The sequence below is a fragment of the Phoenix dactylifera genome, unplaced genomic scaffold (genome assembly GCF_009389715.1).
Source record: "Phoenix dactylifera cultivar Barhee BC4 unplaced genomic scaffold, palm_55x_up_171113_PBpolish2nd_filt_p 001117F, whole genome shotgun sequence".
In the NCBI taxonomy this organism is placed as follows: domain Eukaryota; kingdom Viridiplantae; phylum Streptophyta; class Magnoliopsida; order Arecales; family Arecaceae; genus Phoenix; species Phoenix dactylifera.
The window spans coordinates 58,474-80,732 of record NW_024068460.1 but is presented as its reverse complement, the minus strand read 5'-3'; the positions used below and the strand labels follow the sequence as shown (position 1 = coordinate 80,732).

General features: G+C 35.8%; 1 protein-coding gene across 1 annotated transcript in view; it reads left to right on the top strand.

Annotated features, from left to right (window-relative positions):
- The window catches only part of LOC103699138 (callose synthase 9-like), a 76,343-nt gene that overhangs the window by 1,472 nt on the left and 52,612 nt on the right, over positions 1-22,259 (top strand). Inside the window, exons 3-13 of the mRNA XM_039121525.1 lie at positions 3,271-3,368; positions 3,587-3,750; positions 4,123-4,246; positions 4,411-4,521; positions 4,603-4,728; positions 7,658-7,747; positions 12,722-12,819; positions 12,927-13,044; positions 13,635-13,760; positions 16,817-16,893; positions 17,003-17,081. Of these exons, the coding sequence (XP_038977453.1) occupies positions 3,271-3,368; positions 3,587-3,750; positions 4,123-4,246; positions 4,411-4,521; positions 4,603-4,728; positions 7,658-7,747; positions 12,722-12,819; positions 12,927-13,044; positions 13,635-13,760; positions 16,817-16,893; positions 17,003-17,081 (1,211 nt within the window). The remainder of the gene's footprint in view (positions 1-3,270; positions 3,369-3,586; positions 3,751-4,122; positions 4,247-4,410; positions 4,522-4,602; positions 4,729-7,657; positions 7,748-12,721; positions 12,820-12,926; positions 13,045-13,634; positions 13,761-16,816; positions 16,894-17,002; positions 17,082-22,259) is intronic.

Sequence of the window (22,259 nt, the reverse complement as noted above, 5' to 3'; positions counted from 1 at the left end):
TGAGAATAGCAGGCACAAAGAGAGCCAGAGAAAACATGATGAACATGCCAATGATCAGGGTGTTGATGTAGATTTCTGGCAAAACTCGAAAAGGATTGTCGGAGGAGCTTGCAGTTGGTCTAGTTGAGGACTTGGTGATTGAAAACTAGTTTGAAAATTTAGATAATATGACTGTTTAATGCCGTTTTCCTGTGGCCCCTACAGAAGAGTTGTTTAAAACTTTGTTGAACCAACAAAGGCTATCGAAAACCTTGTCTAACTTGGCATTATCCATAGTGGCATATGTTTCTTTAGGGCAATAATATACTTAAGAAACAGTTTCCAAAAAGTAAAAACCAAACAATTGATTATTTGCTCTGTTCATCTCAACCCAAACAAATTTGAAACTATGAAATCACATGAAGGAGTTACTAATTGTATAAGTAGTGTCTTTTTAATCAAAATTGTTTAGTCATAGAACTTGTATCATTGTTTTGTATGAGATTTCTCACTTTATGGTATGCTAACAACTTGAAAATAGTTTGATTCATCTAATTTTTTTACACCTGTCCTTGAAGCTTTTCAACTCCAATGTGATTAAATGGTATGGTATGTTCAAAAAGACATCGGCCTCTGTCTTCTTTAAAATACTATCAACTGCAGTTTCTTGAGTTCACAATGAATCGTCACCTAGGTCTGGTTACTCTAGGTTTCTTTGTGATATTTTGTGATGTTTCCCCTTGAATCTTTTCTTCATTTTGCTTCAATCAGTAGCTACTTGAGTACTTCCATTCTTATTTTCTCCAACCATTCGTTCTAAACTAATACCTTTGTTTCGTGGATCTCTATCAATTTTTGCCCCTCCTGTTAAATTATCCTCTTGGCTTTCAAAATCCTTTGCACTTGTTTGTATTATTGCCACCCTAGTTGGCAATACTTTTGCCTCTACTTGTCTTCAAAAAAATAATATCATGTTACTTAGATAGACATATTTCCCATGTTTCTGACACAAATTCTTTTAGTTTGGCTTTGCATGCATGTTATTACTAGATCTGATGACATAATTAAGCTATTGAATAAAAAAGGATGAAGACCATGCGATAAAATTTTCAATATATTTGACTAAAAAGATATAAACTCTGAACTATCTGTGAATATGTGGCTATCAAGCTGAAGGCATTTACGTTATAAATGCATTTATATCTAGTGTTTGGTTCATGAAAGTAATTTAACAAACATGATGAGGAATATGATTCTTGAAATAGAAAGATGACAGAACAAAGAGGAATAAAAAACAGAGTAGCAAGAAGAAAAAAGGAGCAATAAATGATTGAAAGAAGATATGCAAAGAGCAAATATGAAGAATAGAACTGATAGCAAAAGAACAACATCAAAACAGTGAGATGGAATTGAAAAAATATAAGAGGAGTTAGAAGCAGAGAAGAACTGAAAAGCAAGGGCATGAAGCCAAAAACACAGAGAAGTAGGAAAAATGTAAGGAAACAAAAATCAGAATGAAAGACAGAATGAAATGAATTTGAAAGCAGAGAAGGAAAATTGGAAGAAAGAGGTGGAGGAAGAAGCAAATACAAGGTGGAGGAAGAAAAGAATACAAGGATCAAAGAATGGAAGAAGTCAAGAAGGAATAAGTACAAGAATAAAAACAATATGAAATTAATTGGAACTTTGTAAGATGAAGACGTAGAAGAACAGGAAAGAGGAAGAAGAGCAAAAATTGAAAGGGGAAGAAGAGAAGGGAAAGACAAAAAGCAAACCTGGTGGATTTGACAAATCATTCCTTTCAAAACTGGTTTGGGGCACTGAAGACGAACAGAAAGTTAAAAACACTCCCTTTTTAACTCAGTTATTCTATTTTTTGCACGACAAGCAGTCGAGAAACAAATGATCAATGCCTTCAATTGGAAAAGTTCTACCTTTGGGCGTTTCCCAGTGAGTGGGTGTAATGGTGGAACAACCTGTGTAAAGTAGAGAAGGTGGATGGGCAGGTCCTTCATTGATGTAGCCTATTTTAAAGATCAGATTCTTGCAATGAAAGAGGTAGTCTAGAGCACCAGAGGCCCCATTTTGCTGCTGCTTGTTTTTTCCTTGAGACTAATGGGTATCAAAATGTTCACTCTAAATCAATATGTAGTGGTTTTTAGGCACATATCCTACCTTCATGAAGTAATGCCCGACAATCATGAATAGTCTTGTTTTTATTTGATAATCCTTAAATCTTTTCTTATTAATCTTATGGGTCATTTGTCTTTTCTTGTTTTGAAAGAAAAGATTTGATGACCCAGTCTACAAATTGAATACGAGTAAATTGAAAAATCATCATTTTACATCAAGTCAAATGTCAGAATGCAAAGGAAACAATAATATATAAGCTTCTGCTAGTATTACCAGTATATGAGCTTCCCTTGGTGTCAATAGTTTTTTTGTGTAGTAAATATAATTACATTAATGCTCCATTATATTTCATTTTTACTTTGATACTGTATTTCTTATCATATGAAAAGCATAGCTGTTTAATGTCAGTTTTTATAACAAATTACTTGAAACTATGCGACATGCATGTTAAGAAACAATCAACATAGGTGTTTTGATGATTAATTTCTCATTGTTCCATCATTACTTGAAAAACTATGTTCATATGCTTAGGACATACCCATGCACCAATACATAGTAGTTAAAATTGGCTTATGTTAACAACATATTGAATAATGTGCCATATCTTTAACACGGTTGTGAATTGTTTTATGATCTATGTATTTTTCGATGCTGGAGCTAGCCAAGTTTCAGCGAAATACATGTACATTACTGGCATTGACACGATGGACAATAATCCTTGGTTGATCTAAATGCTTAGAGTACCACTTATAGTAGATATCAAAGATTTGTTTGTCATTTTTCTTGGACACTACATTGTCTTTACATCAAGCTTAGATCACATATGAAGATTGGTCCTTGGAAATTAATGTAAAGATGATGAAATGGCTGTATATGCCAGGTAATCACATATCAGTGCAATGCACTCTTGTTGGTTTCTTGAAAGCTTTATGCTTCTTCCAATGGAGAAGATGACACAAGATTTCCATTTTACCAAATTCTTCAGCAGTTTTTTGTTATCTGCATGATGGATCATTTCATATAACGTGACTTCTAAGAAAGAGAACTAACTTGCATACAATACTTAACCAATAATCTAGATGGCCTGCTTTGTGATGTATTTGATTTTCTATGAATAATAGTGTTTATTGTTGTTCTGCTGTGTTGTCCCCTATGCAGTGTGTGAGCATGCATACTCGCTCGCCCAAAACTTGGATCCTAATAGCGAGGGCAGAGGTGTGCTCCAGTTCAAGACTGGTTTGATGTCGGTCATAAGGGTAATATTTTCCAGTGCAATAGCAATCTTTGAACTCAATGTGTTTGGTCTTGAACATGGTATGCATGGCAATAGGATGTTTGAGAGTTGACTATCATCATGGTTCCATTTTGCATTTGTTTTAAAGAAATCTTGATCTGCCTTCTTTTGAATAGTATTTAAGTAACTATTATTTTGATCTGATTTTACTATGCTTGCTACTACTGAGAAAATCTACAGCAAAAACTTGCAAAGAGGGAGAGTGGAAGCATAGATCGAAGCCAGGATATTGCTCGCCTGCAAGAATTTTATAAGCTGTACAGGGAGAAGCATAAAGTAGATGAGTTGCGTGAGGATGAAATGAAGCTGAGGGAATCAGGCGTTTTCAGCGGTAACCTTAGAGAGTATGTGCCGTGATTCTCACAACTCTTAATTAATATGTTCATGGTCTAAATTCATATTACTGCTGCACCAGAAATTAAAATTGGCATCAGCATGAAGAATAATTAAATACGAGCATTTCCAACTTTGTTCTTATGGGAATCAACCCAGCGTAGTCATCACTGACGAAGTGAATCTTACTGGTTGCATCCTTTGATGACTTTGCTTATGCCTTTGCTTAGTTGCCTACTTCCTCCATCTTGATTATTTGCCTAAACTAGAATTTCATCATATTATAAATTACACCAGGAAGCATGTCAATTATGAGAACTATTACAAGTCATGGTGTCGTATTGTGTACAATTAGACATATGTTAATATCAGAACTCTTGCAGGTTGGAACGAAAGACTGTGAAAAGAAAGAAAGTATTTGCAACTCTTAAGGTTTTAGGAACAGTAGTTGAGGAGCTTACGAAGGAGATTGCTCCTGAAGATGCAGAAAAATTGATATCTGAAGAGGTTTTGTTTTTATTTTTCATGAGATACTTTTTTACTGTAGTTGCAATTTTAAATTTCCTTTACCATCCAATGTTCCTTAAAGTTCTATCTTCAACCGTTATATCCATTATTAATCAAAGTCTTGCATCTTAAGCTGATTATTTTTTGATCTTTGTCCTCTACAGATGAAACGGGTGATGGAAAAAGATGCAGCAATGACAGAGGATATAATTGCTTATAATATTATTCCATTGGATGCACCATCTATAGCAAATGTCATTGTCTCTTTCCCAGAGGTATATTGTTTTTTTTGTGGAAGAATATGTTTTCTTATTTAATTTCATATATTTTTTTAACTAAATGATTGTTATCTTAAGGTGAAAGCTGCAGTATCAGCTTTGAAGTACTTCAGCGGCCTGCCTGAGCTGCCTCGTGATTTTTCTATTCCTGCTTCAAGAAATGCTGATATGCTTGACTTTTTGCAATATGTTTTTGGATTTCAGGTTTGTGTCTCAGAAGGTCTCATATCCTCAATTTTTAGCACCTAGCAAAAATATTTGTAATCTTTTTCTGGTGCCAGATATGTTAAGTGTATTCAAATTGGCTAGCTCTTTCATTCTATACATAAGCAATTATTCCTGTACTTTACATGGACCTTATGCCTGTTATATTTTAGTTTTGTTGCCAGAATATGTGAGAGAGTATTCAAATTGGCTAGAAATGGCATTATTATGTCAGAGTCTTACTATAGTGTATAAAAGGGTAAGATTAGATACACAAAGTTGTGGCGATTCTTAAACCTAAAACCATTATATTAATTATCTAGATCTCACATAGTTAAAGTGGTTTACTATTATGTAAAGATGGAATTTAGAATTTTTTGATATTTTAACAATTCACTAGCCTGCTGGCAAACCTATGTTAAAACAAATTCGCTAAACCTTTTTAAAATATAAAACTATACTCCAAAATTCTCTCCATTCATGATTTCTTTCGCTCTGTATTTTGTACCCTAATAATTCACATTTAACCAATTTTAGTCTGCTCGGAAATCAAACTATAGTTTGGGTTCTTTCTCCAAACGCAGGCATGAACAATGATTCCCTTTTCCGTCTAGTCTTGAAAAACGCTAGTCACTCCTTCATCTTCATCTTCTGTCTTCTCTTTCTCTTTTTTGTATATTCGGGGTAGAAGAGTCGTTACACTTTCTTGAAGTGCAACCCCTATAATTAGCCTGAACTGTCTTCCACAATCCAGAAAAAAAGCCATAATTCCAGAACAACTTTTGGTGAGCGCAAGCAAAACGAATCATGATTAATTGCTTGATTTCCTACTCTGTAATGTGTGACATTCGAGTGGACATCAGATTATTGACCAGTCTTGTAACATTGAAGAGAGAGAAATACCATCTCTTCATCCAGTCATTTTTGCTACACCTATCTAGCATGAATTTTTAAGCATATATAGAAGCAGCTGGCTTATAGAACATTCAAATCTTACCTTTCCAAGACACTGGAAATTTTGATGACTAGTCTTGGAGGCCTTTTTTTTGGGCAACCAAAAGGACAATGACCATTGTTCCCTAGACACATTACGCAGAGGTCATGTGTCCAACTATTTAGGATAGTTGGACGTAGGAACCTTCAAAACATTGGATGTGTGACATGTCCATGGGTACAAATCTATTTGCATATATATAGGAATCTATGCTAGTGAATAATTTGTTAGACAATTTGCTTTGTAATTCAATAGAATTCATAAGGCCTTTGCCAAATGTTCTTGAAAGCTTCTAGATATAAGTGCCTAAAGTTCAGATACAGTTGTGATGATATCTTTGTTTATTCATATGATGTGTCAAAGAGTGTCATAAACTGTCTAGGTGCCCATGTGCCAGACACATCAATGATCCACATTTTGAAGCGTTCAGATAACACCGGCAATGACCATCCTAAGAATCTATCAACAATAATACTTTATAATATATTTTGACATGTGGATGTATAAGATACTATCTCAGTCAGTCTTTCCTTCGGAACTTTGAAGACTCATTCATAGTACTGAAAATTCTCCTGCCCACTCTACCCTTGAAGTGGGTGAAATTGAAATTCCAAACTAGGCATCAAGCACAATTCAACTTCCTTATCTGAGCTCAATCCACATTTGTCAACTCATGTGGAGCTTTTATGTTTGTTATATTAGCGTAAATCCAATAATAATTATTAATATTTTTTTTTGTGCAAAGGAGAGATTTATTTCAGAAGAGAAGTAAATCTTCTTTCTGAGTCCACAATCTCGAAAAGCTCTATGTAAATCCTGAAGAGCCCCAAATTATTTAGTGTTTTTGCATATTAGTCCATGAAATCTTTTATCATTGTATATAAATCTGTCTTTTTCATATTTATATAAAACTCCTTGTAAAGTTCTTCATTTGTATAAAATGGTCCTTCTGCTAGTTTTTATTGATTGAATCCTATTTAAGGTTAACTAGGATTGCAAAAGTACAAAAATGCCCTTGGATTAACAGCAAATGAGGCTTGGGACTTGATGTCTTCCTGCACACTTCGCCCTCTTCTCGCTCAGGGCTTGGCTGTTACGGAACAGTGGAGGGGCATGAGTTATGAGGTTGCTGAAGTGTGAGGTTTAAAGGGTAAAAATATCCAGAAGTTATGAAATTAATACTGTTAGGAGAGCTCAAGTGGAATATTCTCTTATCATCTGATTAACTTAACCTGAAGGATGTATAAGCAATTAGTTGCAAGATTTCGGGGATTAAAATACAAATAAAGAGAGGTCAAGAGTTAATATGTAAATGCAGAATATATCAGGGACTAATCTGCAAAAATCCAATTATTTAATACCAGCGAAGACTAAGAAAGCATCAATCAGTTCACCTTCTCACATGTTATGGATTTCTGGGGGACCATAATCAGCTTATCATCCATGAACTCTAGGTCAGTGTTTTATTTCTGTTTAGTCTTTAGTCTTTACATCAAAAAATGTCCTGAATTGCTTAGAACAAACTAAATAATCAGAAAGAAGGGATTGGTTTTGGAAGTGTTAGTAGATAGCCGAGCATGCATGAGCACACTACTCTTGCCATAAAACTTACTATATTTTGTACAATCTGATTTTAGCTGCTCCTTTTATTTAAACTCTCGCAGAACTTGATTGTCTTCTCCTCAACTAGTTCTGCTCTGTACACACTTTTTTTCATTGATATACTTAGTTCAAGACCTTTTTTGTGTCAATGTGAAATGTGAATGCTACAATCCAGTCCACTATTGCTCGAGAAGGCCTCTTTCCCTAATTATGACATTGTCCTTTGTAAATCATTTTTATATAGTTTTTAGCTGTTGTAAGTGCCCTTTTCTCTCTGTAAGCTGTTGCTTCGAAAGGTGATATAACTTTTTATATTTTCTCCACTGGGTGCAGAAGGGCAATGTCTGTAACCAGCGTGAACATATAGTTCATCTTCTTGCTAATGAGCAATCTCGACTTGGCAGAATTTTGGGCAGTGAGCCGGTTTGTATTCTTTAATTGGCCTTTTCTTCTTTTGTGCACATCTGTATTCACATGGAAGCTCATTCATGTCTCTATGTTTTGTTTATTTTTTTTACTAATACTATGAATTCAACGAGCAACTATTGTTAAGCAACTATGAAGTGGTGAACTGATGAATTCTGTACACTGGTTTTTCTGTCATGCTATATGCTATGGAGATTTAAGCTACTCTTGGTCCAACAATGTTGCTTCCTGCAAGCTCTATTTGCTCTGAATTCACTGCTTGCTTTTGCAGATAAATGCACTTTACAAATGAATTTTCATAAATTGATTTCTTTTTCATTCTTTTTTTCATTCTCACTGATAGTAAGACAAACAAGTAACTTTGTGAAAGCGTGCCTCCATCCTCTTCTAGTGGATGAGAAAGTTTCCAGTATTCTATGCATTTAAACTTTTTGATGAATTTTCTGTTTGTCATGCTTGCTAGTTATATCATTTGTTGATGGCATAGTGGATTCTCTTTTATGTTACATGCTTCGTACATGGTTTAGGATTGTTATTTTCTATAAATATCACCACAAACATGCTTGGAGAATTTTGAATAGTAAGCACTTTTGAACCTAAATGTACAAAAAATGAAGCAACATGAGTAGGAAACATGGGATAAAAAGGGGAACATATTGTGGAACTATTATGAAGATGTTGGTGTTAGTGTCTTCTGTGCTGTTAGATAAGAATGTATGAGAGTAAATGTTAATAATAATATCATATCCTTTCTACTTCTATTTATTTCCTGATTTCTTTTGTTCAGTTTAAAAGCTTCTTTGCAGAAGAGTTGGAAAGTTTATTTGGAAGTTTGCTGGTATCATGGGATTGGTTTTCTTAGATTTTCCAATTTCCACTTGATGGTCGGATGTGATCATCTATATAACATAAAACCATCCATAAGAGCTCCCATATGCCAAGTACTTACTCTTCTGATTGCTCATCTCCGAAAGTTGAATCATGTTGAGACTCTAACTGCTTTGTTTGGAGTACATTATGAAGTTTCAATTGAAACTATGACGCTGATCTTTAGTTTAGGTTTAGATTAGTTTTAGGAATATTTAATTGATTTACTTTCAATTCTCTGTATTTCTTGAAATTTTTGTGCTTCATCCTAGGGATATTTCTCTAGTGGATTCTGTAGACTGATTTTAGGAAAAATTAGTGTTTGAGTCCTACATTAGGAAATCTTGGAACTTATAAGAACTGTGATTTGAAGACAAAGTTTAAAGCTCATTAGGATTGTAATTTGAAGCTCCACATTTGGATTTTGCTGTTTTAAGAAATTCTTTTTGCTCGGAAAGTGTTGGGGAAAAGGTCTGTACAAGCCCTAGTTGATTTAGGATTCATATTTACTAAAATTAGCTAATCATTTTTCATTTTATCATGCTTTCCACGTCTGTGAAGGATTTTTCTAATAGTAAGCTTGCAATGTTTGTGAATATATATATATATATATATATATTTATTTATTTATTTATTTATATTTGGAAACATACTCATACTCAATTTCGGAGAAAGTTGGAGACTTAGGCCTTTTTTTTCTGGTAGATGTAAAGCAAATTTTAATGTAGGCTTAGCTATCCTAGGTTAAGTCTAAAATTCATTTTGATTTTTATGTACTAAATTGTCATCAATCAAATATTAAAAGAAAGCTTTAGAGGACAAAGGCTTAAACATCAGCAAAATGTAAAAAAGAATATGCGAAATGAAATTTTAATGAAAGTAGAGATGAGGATGAGGTCCCATTTAAGGTTGTTGTGCAGTAGGTACCATCAAGTGATTGTTTTTGGTAGAGAATGTTAAGATGAATTTTTATAAGGTTAGAAAGGATAAATTGAGAGATGAGTATATATTAAATGAGTTACTAGATTGCACAATCCAAGGACCATGATTTTCAGTATGGAACTATACCAGTCTGTACCGTGTGTACCAACTTGTACCTCCGGGGAGCCAATACTCGGTACGAGTGTCTGTGCTTAGAATCAGTTGTACTGATATGGTATGAGTTGGGTACTGATGTAAGTACTGAAACCTGTACTGGAAATCTCGTTAAAGTAATAGAGAAAAAAATAAAACGATACAGGCAGGTACAATGACGATTTAAGGGAGCTCCTGTGAGAGGACAAGCTCTAATATTTGTATAAGGATGTAGGAGGGAACATGGATGCAGATCGTGAGAAAGGATACCATGAAACTCGAGTTATGTGTGAGATGGCGCTAAAAGGAATTGTAGGCAAATGGGGGCTGATAAAGCTGACAAAAAGTAGATGGGATAAGGCTAGATGATTTGTCATAATTATAGAAACACATATATTTATTATACTTTTATGTATGTATACATGCCATATAAGTACACAAGTATGTAGTATTAAAGTATTTGTTTTTTCAAATTCTTCTTATGAATGATGCATCGATGCTAAAAAGGAGTGCAATATATCAGACTGCACAATAAAGAAAATTTAGATCGTAATAAATTATTAAATAGTGCACCTAAAGTTTAAACAAATGACTACAAAAGGTGGTTTCTTTGAAACCCTGAACCTGAGTTCTGGCCTTCAGCTAGATTGATGACCAAGGGGAGTTCAGTAATCGTGAGGTTAGACTCTGATCATATATGAGGTATAGTTATTTTATATTTATTTGTCGGTTTAGTTTAAAGTATAGTGTATCTTGAAAATGTCTTTAGTTGTTTATATTCATATATTTTGTTAAGGTATGCTATATTCATTTGGAGGAGCACACAAATCTGTTCATATAAATGAAATAGTTAATTTGAAGAATAATTGAGTGACTTCTTACTAATTTTTTCGCTTGGGCTATCACCTAGTCACCTTTGTGACCACCTTGGCAGTGGGGCAACTCCATTGCTTGGAGTCGCCTAGGCTATTTGGAAACTATGTGCTAAAGTGGAAGTACAAAAGTGCAGGCATGTGAGCTAGCATGAAACTAAAAGAAATGCTCAACTAAGTTACCTGATTAATAGAAGTACTAGAAGGAAAGAAGGCCAGAATTCTAAATAAAAGGAGCTCTTCAGGTCTTGGGAACATAGAAAGATCTATGTTAAAATTCAAAAAGTGGCAAAGTGCATTGAGTGACTGGTAGATAAAATAGAGATAAAATGGATCTAATGAAATACCTTTTGTCTGACCTTTGAGCTTATATGTATAGATGAAAATGGCATATCCAACCTAAATGCTTGCATTCACCAAATTCCAATCATCTGTAGGTTGTCTATGCATGTTCTCTGAGCATAGAGTAATGCATTTCTTCTCCAATTGCCATATTTTTTTGTCTGTCATCTTTCTCGTATCTTGATTTCAATGACCATCTGTCAAGTTCTTGATATCCTGTTGTAGTAACTACCATTCAACTGTACCATTTGATATGGCCTATTCTCCTCTATCACTGTTGACTGGTTGCCCTGTATCTTTACTAGGTTATGTCAGCCCTTACATTTGTCTAGGTGCCTTAACCCAGAACTTGTGGCTATTTATGATTGCTCTGTATATAAGATGGAACTACAATATTAATTAGTTTATATCAGTCTTACTCAGACTGGAATATGAGATGACATTTTTGGCCATTTAAATACCTCCTTATCTAAGCCATACAATTAAAAATATATATGGAATTGAAGTGTGAAGTTATACTGCTAAGGATTGCATTAGTCGCCACATTGAGTTAGATGTTGCAAGTAAAAGCTGCCGTAACCTTTAAGAAGTTTTAATGCATGCTATTGTAGAACTCAGTTAACTCTTGATTGTTTTGAACACTGTAACCAAGGTTCGCCATCTTGGTACCGAATTACGTACCGATACCATCCTATTACAATGTCGGTATGAGATGGTGATGCATACCGAGTGTCCGGTATGGTACAAGACTGTGTATCGGTTCGGTACAGTACACTGTAGGGTACGGTACCGATTGATATGGCAAATGTTGGCTATAACCTTCTTTTGTTGTAATAGTTGGGTCAGATGGAATATGAAAGAGTAGGAGATGTGAAACAATTGTTAGACGATGAATGACCAATTGGTAGGTGGATATGGTTTTGGGGCTAGGAGTTGGTCAATGTGAATTTCGTAAGGGCATCTTAGAGAGAATCAAGCATTTCTTGGGTTTTGGATGATCATGCACTAGTTTTGTTAATTTGGAAGGGCTAGCAAGATGTAGTATGAAATGAATAGTATGAACCAAACTTCTAATTCTTTTGAAATATTGGCTTTGATGTTCCCAAATAGATGAGGAACACTAGTTGGCTTTGATTTATTTGATATACTCAAATTGGATATCAATGCTTGAAGAAGATTCCATACTATATTTGCCATACAATTTGAGTGAAGGAAAATTGGTTGGATAAGCAAATACCAAGGTCTGCAAAACTAGTACTTGGAACCGGACATGTACATTATTGGTTAGGAACAGCATGGTTGGTATGATACGGCATGGTTGGTATGGTACAATACGCTGTATCAACAAAGACTCCCAACACTTTTTTTTCCAAGCCGTGGTACTGCTCGAAGCTGGGAGGTGTGGGGCGACTCCACTTGGTTTAGATCGGTAGGAACCGGTTCGACTCATATACTGAACCGAACTTAGGAACCGTTCTAGTTTTGCACCTGTATGGTGCATTAGACTGGGTACGGGCAATTTGGGATAGTTCGGCATACCATGAGATATATAATCAGAAAATGAGTATTCTTTTGGAATGCTTCAATACTCTCTTCTTGCTGATTTTATCTGGTCTATGTAGTTTTGACTTGCTTGGTTTGTTTGTGGAACTCAGGCTGTTTCTCTAGGTTCACATTGATAACTACATGCTTAGTGTAATATAATGCTATGTTCTTAGTGTATTTTTTTTATGTACTATTTCCCTGAGTTGACAAAAATTTAAAAACACTAGTTATTTTATGCTTTAATTATGACTCTTTCTTTATTTCTAAGCAGAAAATAGATGAAGGTGCTGTTCATGTTGTATTTTTGAAGTCTCTCGAGAACTATATAAAGTGGTGCAACTATCTTCCTCTCCACCCAGTTTGGAGCAAGTATGGATTTTCTTTTGTTTTTTGTATGTATATGCATTTTCTTTAGTTTTGCTTGTTTTCCTTGTGAATTTCCTGTCACCTAAGAACTCACATTGTATTGGGCACAGTGCGGAATCAGCAAGCAAAGAAAAGAAGTTGTTGTTTGTTTGTCTATACTATCTGATATGGGGAGAGGCTGCGAATGTTAGATTTCTTCCCGAATGCTTATGTTACATATTTCATCATGTAAGTTGCCGGGATAAAATTTATTCTACTTTTATATATACGTGGTTTCAGTGCTTGAGAAAGGAGGTGAATTATTTCAATTTTTTTTTTTTGTAATAATTTTTAAGATTTATATGTTCTAATTGAGATAATATAGACCTTGTATATATTTTCTGAATGTCATCAATGAGAATGCCACCTTCTAGGTTCAAAACTAAGGAGAGGGGTGCCAACTGGCATTCTCAAGTTTTCTTGGTTATAGGAGATTCTCATAGTAGGACTGTCAGTGTATATGTGGTCAGTGACAACTTCGATTCATTTTGTTTCCTTCCATACAAAAATTTTATTGCATTTTCATTAGATTTTGTTGGTGAGGTTGCTACAGCGTCCAAGTTTATTTTTTTCCTTTTCTTTTTTCTTTTCTGGTTTAGGTTCACTGATCCAATTTACTTTGTACAGCACATTTGCGCTGATTAAGTTCTTCTGCTTATTATGTGCATCCAAGTGAATTGTTTAAATAACATTTGTACTCTATACTGCTACTCGCTTAGATTCCCTCCCTTAATATTAGTTGCTTAATATTTGCTTATTGTCATTCAATATTTTTCCAGATGGCAAGAGAGTTAGAGGAAATATTGCGTCAACAGGTTGTGCAATCAGCCAAAAGCTGTGTTTCTCCTAATGGAGTATCATTTCTCGATCAAGTTATTTCTCCTCTATATGAAGCTATAGCATCTGTAAGTATCTCTGTTCAGAATAACTATTTTTTTTGTTTGCTTTTGAAGTTATGGACTGTCTGTAGCTTTATTATATATGTACACAAACCTGGAGCATTCATATATTGTATATATGAGAGACTATTGCATATTATTTTTGTTTTCTTTGGATTAACCCAGCACACGCAATATACACAGTCAATGTATCACATTTTTTTTGGAAAATTTCTTTTGAAACCAATATTATTCTTAATTTTGAGTAAAAACATCTCAAAACATAAAGAAACGAAGAAAGGACAAAAACATGGTGCATATTTCTGCTATATAAAACAGAAAATTGGGCTTTCATAATTCAATTTTTGCTAGATATCTGAAACCGAGGCGGTTTCAGATCAATTACATTGCTCTGCTTTCAATTTATGGTCTCATCCTTCAATATTTTGAGAGAGCATATAAATAAATCGGCCGTAGGCCCGTAGCATTAGATGTGGCAGTTAAATATTTTGGAGATAGAGTAATTTTGCTGCAAGCAAGTTCTAATCTTCAGATTCTCAAGCTAATTTTGTTTTCAGTAATTTTATTCTCTCGCATGACTTAGTAAAGGTTGTCTTCAGTGGGTCAAAAGTGGCCGTGCCTACATTAAAATCAGAGAGAAATAAGTCTACTTCTTTTGAATTCCTGGTTTTATTGGTAGAAGATGTCCGAAGTCCCTCTAATGCTGCTCTACCTAGGTTTGAAGAACCCTCTAACCCTCTTTATTCTGACTCCACAGTTTCCCTTGTTAAATTTCCTGCTAATATTACTTAGCTGAACCCAAACTTAGTCCGGTAAGAGATATACCTTTTTTTATTTTGTTATGTTATTTGTAAAGTTGTCTAAGTTATGGGGGATGCAGGCTTAGTCTATGCATTTGGAATCCATTAACTTTAATTTCTTTGATCTAGTGAATCTGTGATTGATGTGGCCACGTATTTTTGGAGGCTGCTCGGGCCTTTTTGACAGCGGACTTGATTCAGATATGAGTTTCTTTGAATTTTTTTGCTTTTTTCACTCTTTTATGGGATAAGCAGCAGAATAAGCTTGCCCATATGCAGCTTAACAAAAAATTTGATGCCTAAAATAAATGTAAAAAAGTTTACTCTGGCAGCTTAATTGCGACATGTGGCAGGGAAAAATGTTCCGTATAATGCTGTTAGAAAACAATGAGAACCAATTGACAGAAAATGGAGGAGCAAGAAAAAATAGAGGAAGAATGGGAAGAGGAGAAGAAAATAGGCCTGGGGCCTATTATTGTGCTAAAGTTTCTTATGTAATTTCAAATCCTACGCAAAATGGTGGCTTTGTCCAAGGAAGAGCCGGCCACTTTCTGTGTATTACAACAGAAAAATATATCAATTGAAAGCAAGTATTGCCACCTACTGTTGGGCATGTAAAAGCCCCCAAAATCACTTATAAAATATCTGATTTCTAACTGGAAATATAATAATTAATAGAATGGGAAAAGTATAGGGACACTCCTTTAAGTTTGGGCAAGAAACACTTCGATCCCAAATTTTTAAAAAGTTTCAATTAGATATCATAACTTATTTTTTCGTTGCAATGTCGTTCATGTGATGGTCATGTGACAACAAAACAGGGCTACAATTCTATAAATGCCCTTCCCACTAAATTAGTAGTGGGCTTTCTAGTTTTGACAGGAAGTGAAGGAGAGGGGAAGGAGGTCATATGGCACTTACGCGACTCTCTTCTTCCTTCCCACTTTGTTGGAAGGAGATCACGTGGCACTCACGTGACTCTCTTCTTCCTTCTCAATTTCTTTATTTATCTCAATTTACAAATCATTTTTTTTACAAGTACCTTGGACTGGGATTACTCTAACATATCAGCTGTTTTCTTATGCTTTTGGTGAGATCGTTGTTAAGAGATAAAATAATCCTTGACCTCTTCCTTCTGCCCCTTTGCCTACACTAGGCTTAACAGAGGTCTCCTAAGTCTATTCCTGAATATCGGCCTCCCTTTTCCCTCAACAGTCATGCCCCTGACTCGATGGTCCTATGGAACTGATGTCGGAGCTCCGCCGCTGGTGTTGAAGCTTAAACCAACATCGAGCCTTCTCCCATCCCTTGCTTTGATGTCCCGTCTTCGTTTTATTTCCTTTTGCCGGCCGCCACCATCGCATGTCGCTGCCATTGACCACCGGTCCTCCAACGGCCACCTGCTGCCACCTGTTGCACCATGGTTCTTGGGAACCCTCCTTTCTTCCATTCCCTCTCCCTCTTCTTCCCTTGACTAAGCCGCACGAAGAGCCCCTTCCTTTTCTCTCTGATTTCTCTCAATTCCTCTCTTCTTCTCCCTTTCCTTCTCCCATTTTCTCTCTCTTGTGACCGTCTCCGTCCGCCAGAGTTGCAAACTCTCCGACTCCTCTCCGCCCTCCCACAAATCCTCACCTCCTATCCTTCTCAAAAAAAATCATAGCCGAAAGCCCGAAACAGTTTCCTTCCGTCAGTAATCTCCTTGGAAGATGGGGATTTTTGTCGTTTTTATTATTCTGTCAATAGTGTTAGGGCACAAATAGACGGCTGGGCTATTATTGCAACCCAAAAAAAGCTTATGGTGTCTAATTGAAAAAAATTAAAAATTTGGGGTCAAAGTGTTCCTTGTCTAAATTTGAAGGGATGTCTCTCTAATTACCCTAAAGGATTTTGGTTCCATCTTCTTAGGGCGCAGCAGAACGGCTGATATAACCTCTTTGGACTGGCCTTTCTTTCAGCATCAAGGATGAGCCTGAGGGGAGTATTTGGCTGCATCATTGCTATCACCTGTATGGATCAGTGATGTCCTGTTTTGAAACATTAAATGGTTCACCGAAAATATAATTGGAACTTGCAGCAATTTCAACATATCTTCGCATACTGGACAGAAGTTACTGTTTGCTCTCACTTTTTTTCAGTTTTAAGGACTTGAAATAGTCTCTATATGTGGCTACCATAACTTGTAACAATTTTCTTTGTATATTTGTTGTCATCTACTTTATCTGTTTCAGTAATCCAATATTGGATCAACTTTTGATAATGCAGGAAGCTGCAAATAATGACAATGGGCGAGCACCGCATTCGGCTTGGAGAAACTATGATGATTTCAATGAGTTCTTCTGGTAAGTTAAAAGGATAAACTCTTCAGTTTTGAAATGATTTTTCTTTTTATCTTAAAAAAGGATTTCCCTTTTTCCTATGGTTTGTCATGATTAATCTTCCCCTTCACAGGTCTCTTAACTGTTTTCAACTTAGCTGGCCTTGGCGACTTAATTCACCATTTTTTTCCAAGTCCAATAAAAGGACCAAGGTTGGTGGCTGGTGTAGTTTATCTGGCATTGTTGTATGTTTGTGGTTCATACCACTTTTTCATTTGATTCTTGATCAGTGTATCTCCAATTATTTTTTTTCCATTCTCTTAATGCTAAAGTTTTTTTATTTACCAAGACTTCGCTGCCTTTTCTTGGAGAAAATGTGAGATTTTCTTGACCCAAGAAAATGTGACATATTTGTAAATACTTCAGTGGAAACCTTCATTGGTGTTCTTTTGCAGCAAGTACCTTAAAAAAGAATAAAGACAGGTAAATACATGATGATGATATTGATGACGGGAAGCTTGGTAGGACTTGAGTGGTAGCTAAATTTGTTAATATATATTTTTTATGAGTAAACATCTATGGAAGTTATGGCTAACAGTTCATAGGTTTTAAATAAACAAGTATGTGTGTAATATATATATGTATTTGTTGTCTATATATGTTTGCACATGCAAGGGAAGAGCCAAAATTGCTGGCTAGGGTTGCCAAAAACCAGAAAGCAGTATCTTAAAGATTATAAAGCTCACCCATAAAATAATAATAAAGTTGAAAGTTAAAGAATACATAAGTGCATAAGATTTCATTATGGTTTTCTGGATATTCTTTAACATGGTTGAAGTTGAAGGCGAGTGTAATAGTTTCAAATGAATAATAAGATGGATATTTGGATCAGAAATTAAGAACTAAATGACCAATACTAATTTATATAGTAAGATCCAAAAAATTCCATGCAACATGTTTACATAAATATTTTTTGGAGGTAGACTTACTTTACTTTGAATATCGTTTTTTAACTTAAAATTAATCTACTGGTGTAATAAACCATGATTCTTATGATGAGATTGCAAAAGTCTACAATGTCGATTATGTTGTGTTTGTAGAAGAAAAAGTAATAATTGCTGATTTAATCCCATTCTTTTTCATCAAAAAAATTGCAGCCAAAAAATGCTTCCCAGAAACAAAACAAATAGGTATGGAGCAAATTTTTTCTTTCAAAGAGAAGATTAGAGGCGGGCATATAAGCAAAGAACTTAGGGCAAACTGGTTCGATTTTGATGGTTCTTTGAATAATGTTTTTATATTTATTCATAGCAAGAATGGGATTTTGTGCCGTCTGTTAGTTTCATGTTTTCTTTGGAAAGAATATATATTGCCCCAAAGAGGATTCTAAAGAGGCATTGTTATGAACCTGTTATGGAAAGTTGTTTGGATTTTGAAGATTGGAGTTGGGGACTGTGGTATTTAGGGATCAAAACTAAAATTGCCTCAGGGATATTTTAAGGTTTTTTTTTTCTTGGGGGAGGGGGGGGGGGGGTGTGCGTGTGGAAGGGGGAGGGTGGGGCAAGTATGGACAAGGGCTATGGCAATGTTCGTTGAATCGGTAGTGGAGGGGGTATCGGCCAGCAACCGGTTCGTAGTGCCATTCTAGGGCATACCGACACAGGGAGAGTCGGAGCGGGAGGGGAGAGAGAGAGAGAGTCAGAGAGGGAGAGGAAGAGGGAGAGGGAGGGGGAGAGGTTGAGAGAAAGAGGGCTCGAAGGATCCTTGTCATCGTCGGAGGGATGGAATTGTAGACCCTATGGCATTAGGGCCAAGAGAGAGCGGGATGAGGCGTACCTATGATGCCGGGGAGGGAAAGAGGATGAGCGTCGAGTCTCAATGAGGTGACGAGATGTCGCGAGTGCTAGTGGGAACTATTCCACGATCGCGAGTGGTGTGGGAGGAGGGGTCTAGCATCATCAGTCGAAGGGGGCGAGGGAGGTTTTTAGCGAGCCAGGGTGGTGGGTGGCTTAGTTGAATAGGGGCCCGGGGGGTGGGGGGGTGCGATTGTTTATTCAAACCAAGCATGGCTGGAGGGTTTCTAATCAATTAGAGCTAGTTCAGCCAATTTTCCGAGTCGACTGGGAGAACTATTCTGGTTCCCGTCGGTTTGGCTCTATATGCCCCGAATCAGCTGGTTTGGGGCGATATAGTGAACCATGGGCTTTGGCATGAAAAATAAAAGTAATTTTGTAAGCATCCTCTCCTGCATATTTATATATATGGGTGGAGATATATTGCTCCAGCCAGACCAAGTTTATTAGTTTGTCTATTGGAAAATGACAAATTGATGTTCCGTTGTTGTACTATGGATTTTCTCACATGGGGTATTTATGTCATTTGACATGCAATTGATGAACCTTTTCCTTTGTCATTTCTGATGCATTGGCAAAAGATTGGAATACCTCTGTGCAAGTCAACCTACAAAGTGCAGTACATGTGGGGTGATAGGACCATGTTGTAATCCTCATCCCAGGGCAATATTTCTATGTTATTTGGATTTAGCTTTATAACTACCAACTAAATTCATTAATGACATTGAAACTGTGAGATCGTTGGATGTCTTCCACAAAATTTAAGTATCATATGGATTACAGAGTTACATATTAGGGATATAAGTCCAACAGAACCATATTGGATAAAATAAATATGCTCATTTTTTTGTTGTTAGTTTGAATTAATAGTTTATTCAACAATGATTTGAATATTTTTTGGTATATTGCTTAATGAATGCATGTGAAACCTTTTAATTTCTTGGTGGATCTCTAATTTGAATGTGGTTTGTGCAGCCTTTTCTATAGGAGGGAAGAACATGACAGCTTTTTATATTCTTTCGATCTTAGTTGTTTATTCAATAATGTTTTTGTAGAAGTACAAAATTCATACAAGCGATTGAAGAAAAGTATTAAGATTACACTATTTAAGTTTTTGTAGTCTGATTTTTGATCTAATTAAGCAATTTTGACAAATATAATCAATTATTTTAGTATCATCCTCTCCCTTTGTAGTTCTTTTGTCTAAAAATTATCTGTTAAATTTTGTTAAACTTCTAAGATAACAGCTTGAAGTGGGGATACAAAGTTATGTTTTATCTTTTCCTTTTGCAAAATAATGCTGCACATATATCTCATTCAAAAATAACCATTATGAAATTGGGCCTTTATTTTTCTAGCTACACTAATCCATTTATTGTATTCCAGGCAAAATTAGGAGTCCTTGGAGGATTAGTTTGCGTTTGATTATAGTCATTCATCTAGTTGCTTATTGTCTTTTTTAGTGTCCACCCCCCCCCCCCCCCCTTCTTTCTCTCTCTTTTCTTTTGTTTTTTATGGCATAAATCTTCTGTTGATTTATCTATATCGTTTTAGCATCAGTTATAGTGGTTATGCTCCTCAGAACTTTCAGAATTTCCTTTTGCATGATCTTATAGCCTCGTGGTGACCCTCCTATACTGATTGCCCGTATAGCTCGAGGCTAGTTGGGTGAGATCTTGACTATTCTACAAGGCTGGGAGCGGTCCAAATTTTATTTGACCGGATCCAGTTCCCTTTCCAACTTTAGCTTGATACCAGTGTCCATTTGTATATTCAACTAGATTCCATTAAGGATTCAAGTACAAACCTTTTAGTATGCACAGATCCTTTGGTTATATCCCACTGAAATCCGATTGTGGCAAGTAGTGCATCAAAGCCCCCTCTTCTGCTTGCTTACTATTACTAGTATTGTTGGTGCCGGTATTTGAATTTGTAACTAGGATTTAGCCATATAGGTCCTGAAGAATGGGAAATTATCATTGCTACTGTATCATTCTAACAAGTTGGCACCCTGGGACACTAGTGGGACACTAAGGGGAAACGACCCTTTGATGGTCCGGGATGCCCCAACCTTCTCGGTCTATCATGATCTTCCCAATTGTGTCTTGACACTTGAGATGGATCGAGTTGGTCAGTATAGATCAAAATGGATCAAAACATTGGTTTTTTAATTTTTTCCATTTTGTGCTTGTGCTGAACTCATTGCTAGATTATGGGAACCTTATTGATTTGCTATAAATTTTTTTAACTAGTCTCTTACTCTATGATGTTAAATTCTATTGTCAAGGTCTGGTTGTCCCTCCCTCTTTCTCCTTCCCCCTCATTCTCTCTCTTGGAGACTTAGAATTGACTTCAAGTTTCTCATTATAATTGTGCATCATTTATTTAATCTCTAGATTTTATTTTCTCTTTCTTTTTTTGATCTTCAAGAGAACTTGTATTTGTTACCACTATATTGTTCAAGCAACAATAATAATGTCTTTGAATTGATGCCTGATTTCAGAATGGTGTGTAATCAATTGAGATTGTGATCGATTTTTACTCTTATTTTTGAAGTCTTTATGATCAATGTGCAACTAATTACTTCTTTGCTGTTCCTCTTGTTTCCATCTTAAAATGGTGGAAGGCAATAAGAAGCATGGCAAAATGGCTTTGGGAGTGATACTTGAGCATATTGCTGGGTATGGAAGTCGTTTGAAGCTGATTCAAGGCAAATCGACCTTGATCTGCACTCAACCTGTTTGATCCAAGTTGGTTCAGGCTAAGAGGCATACTGAATGATACCGTTGTGTACTGACCATAATGTGCCGGGATCGAACCGGTACACAGTATGGGGGTGTACCAACACTGTAATAGAATGGTATTGGTATGAGGTTGGGTACCAGAATGGCAAACCTTGGTTCAAATGGTTCAAATGTGGGTCAAGCAGTTCTTGCCTGCACTAGCCCTACTTGTACTGAGTTAGGCTCAGTTTCATGTAGATTAAGGGCTATATAATGAGCTCAGCAGTTCTTTAGTCCTTACTGTTTAGGAGCAAGGATCCTGTCTCCTATTAAATGTCTCCACTCTAGATGAGAAGCCAAGGAAAAACCATTTGCGTTATTTAGATACTGGAATTTCAATATACCAAGAAATAATCTTCTAAACAATGGTGGGATTGGAGCTGTCCATCCTCCATCTCACATGCATTGCATGTGTGACATCTTTTTTATTCTCAAATATTCATCTCTTTCATGTGAATCACACATGCTCAATGCTAGTTCAGTAAAAAAAGCAACTGGTGTTTCAAGAAATCTATAAAATGAACTGATAAGTTAGCATAACAGGAAGAATGATGGCACTATGCAAAGCATTTATAAGGCCTATACGTAATTCAACTCTGTTTAGCAGTTGGATGTTAGTTTTTAAATCCTTTTTTTACTGGAGTAAAATATTAATGAAGTTTTGTTAACTGAAGACAAATCAGCTGATTAAGACTTGTGCTCTCAATGAAATGTTCTTGGCGACACAATGTATCATTCATAGAATGGCTTTTTG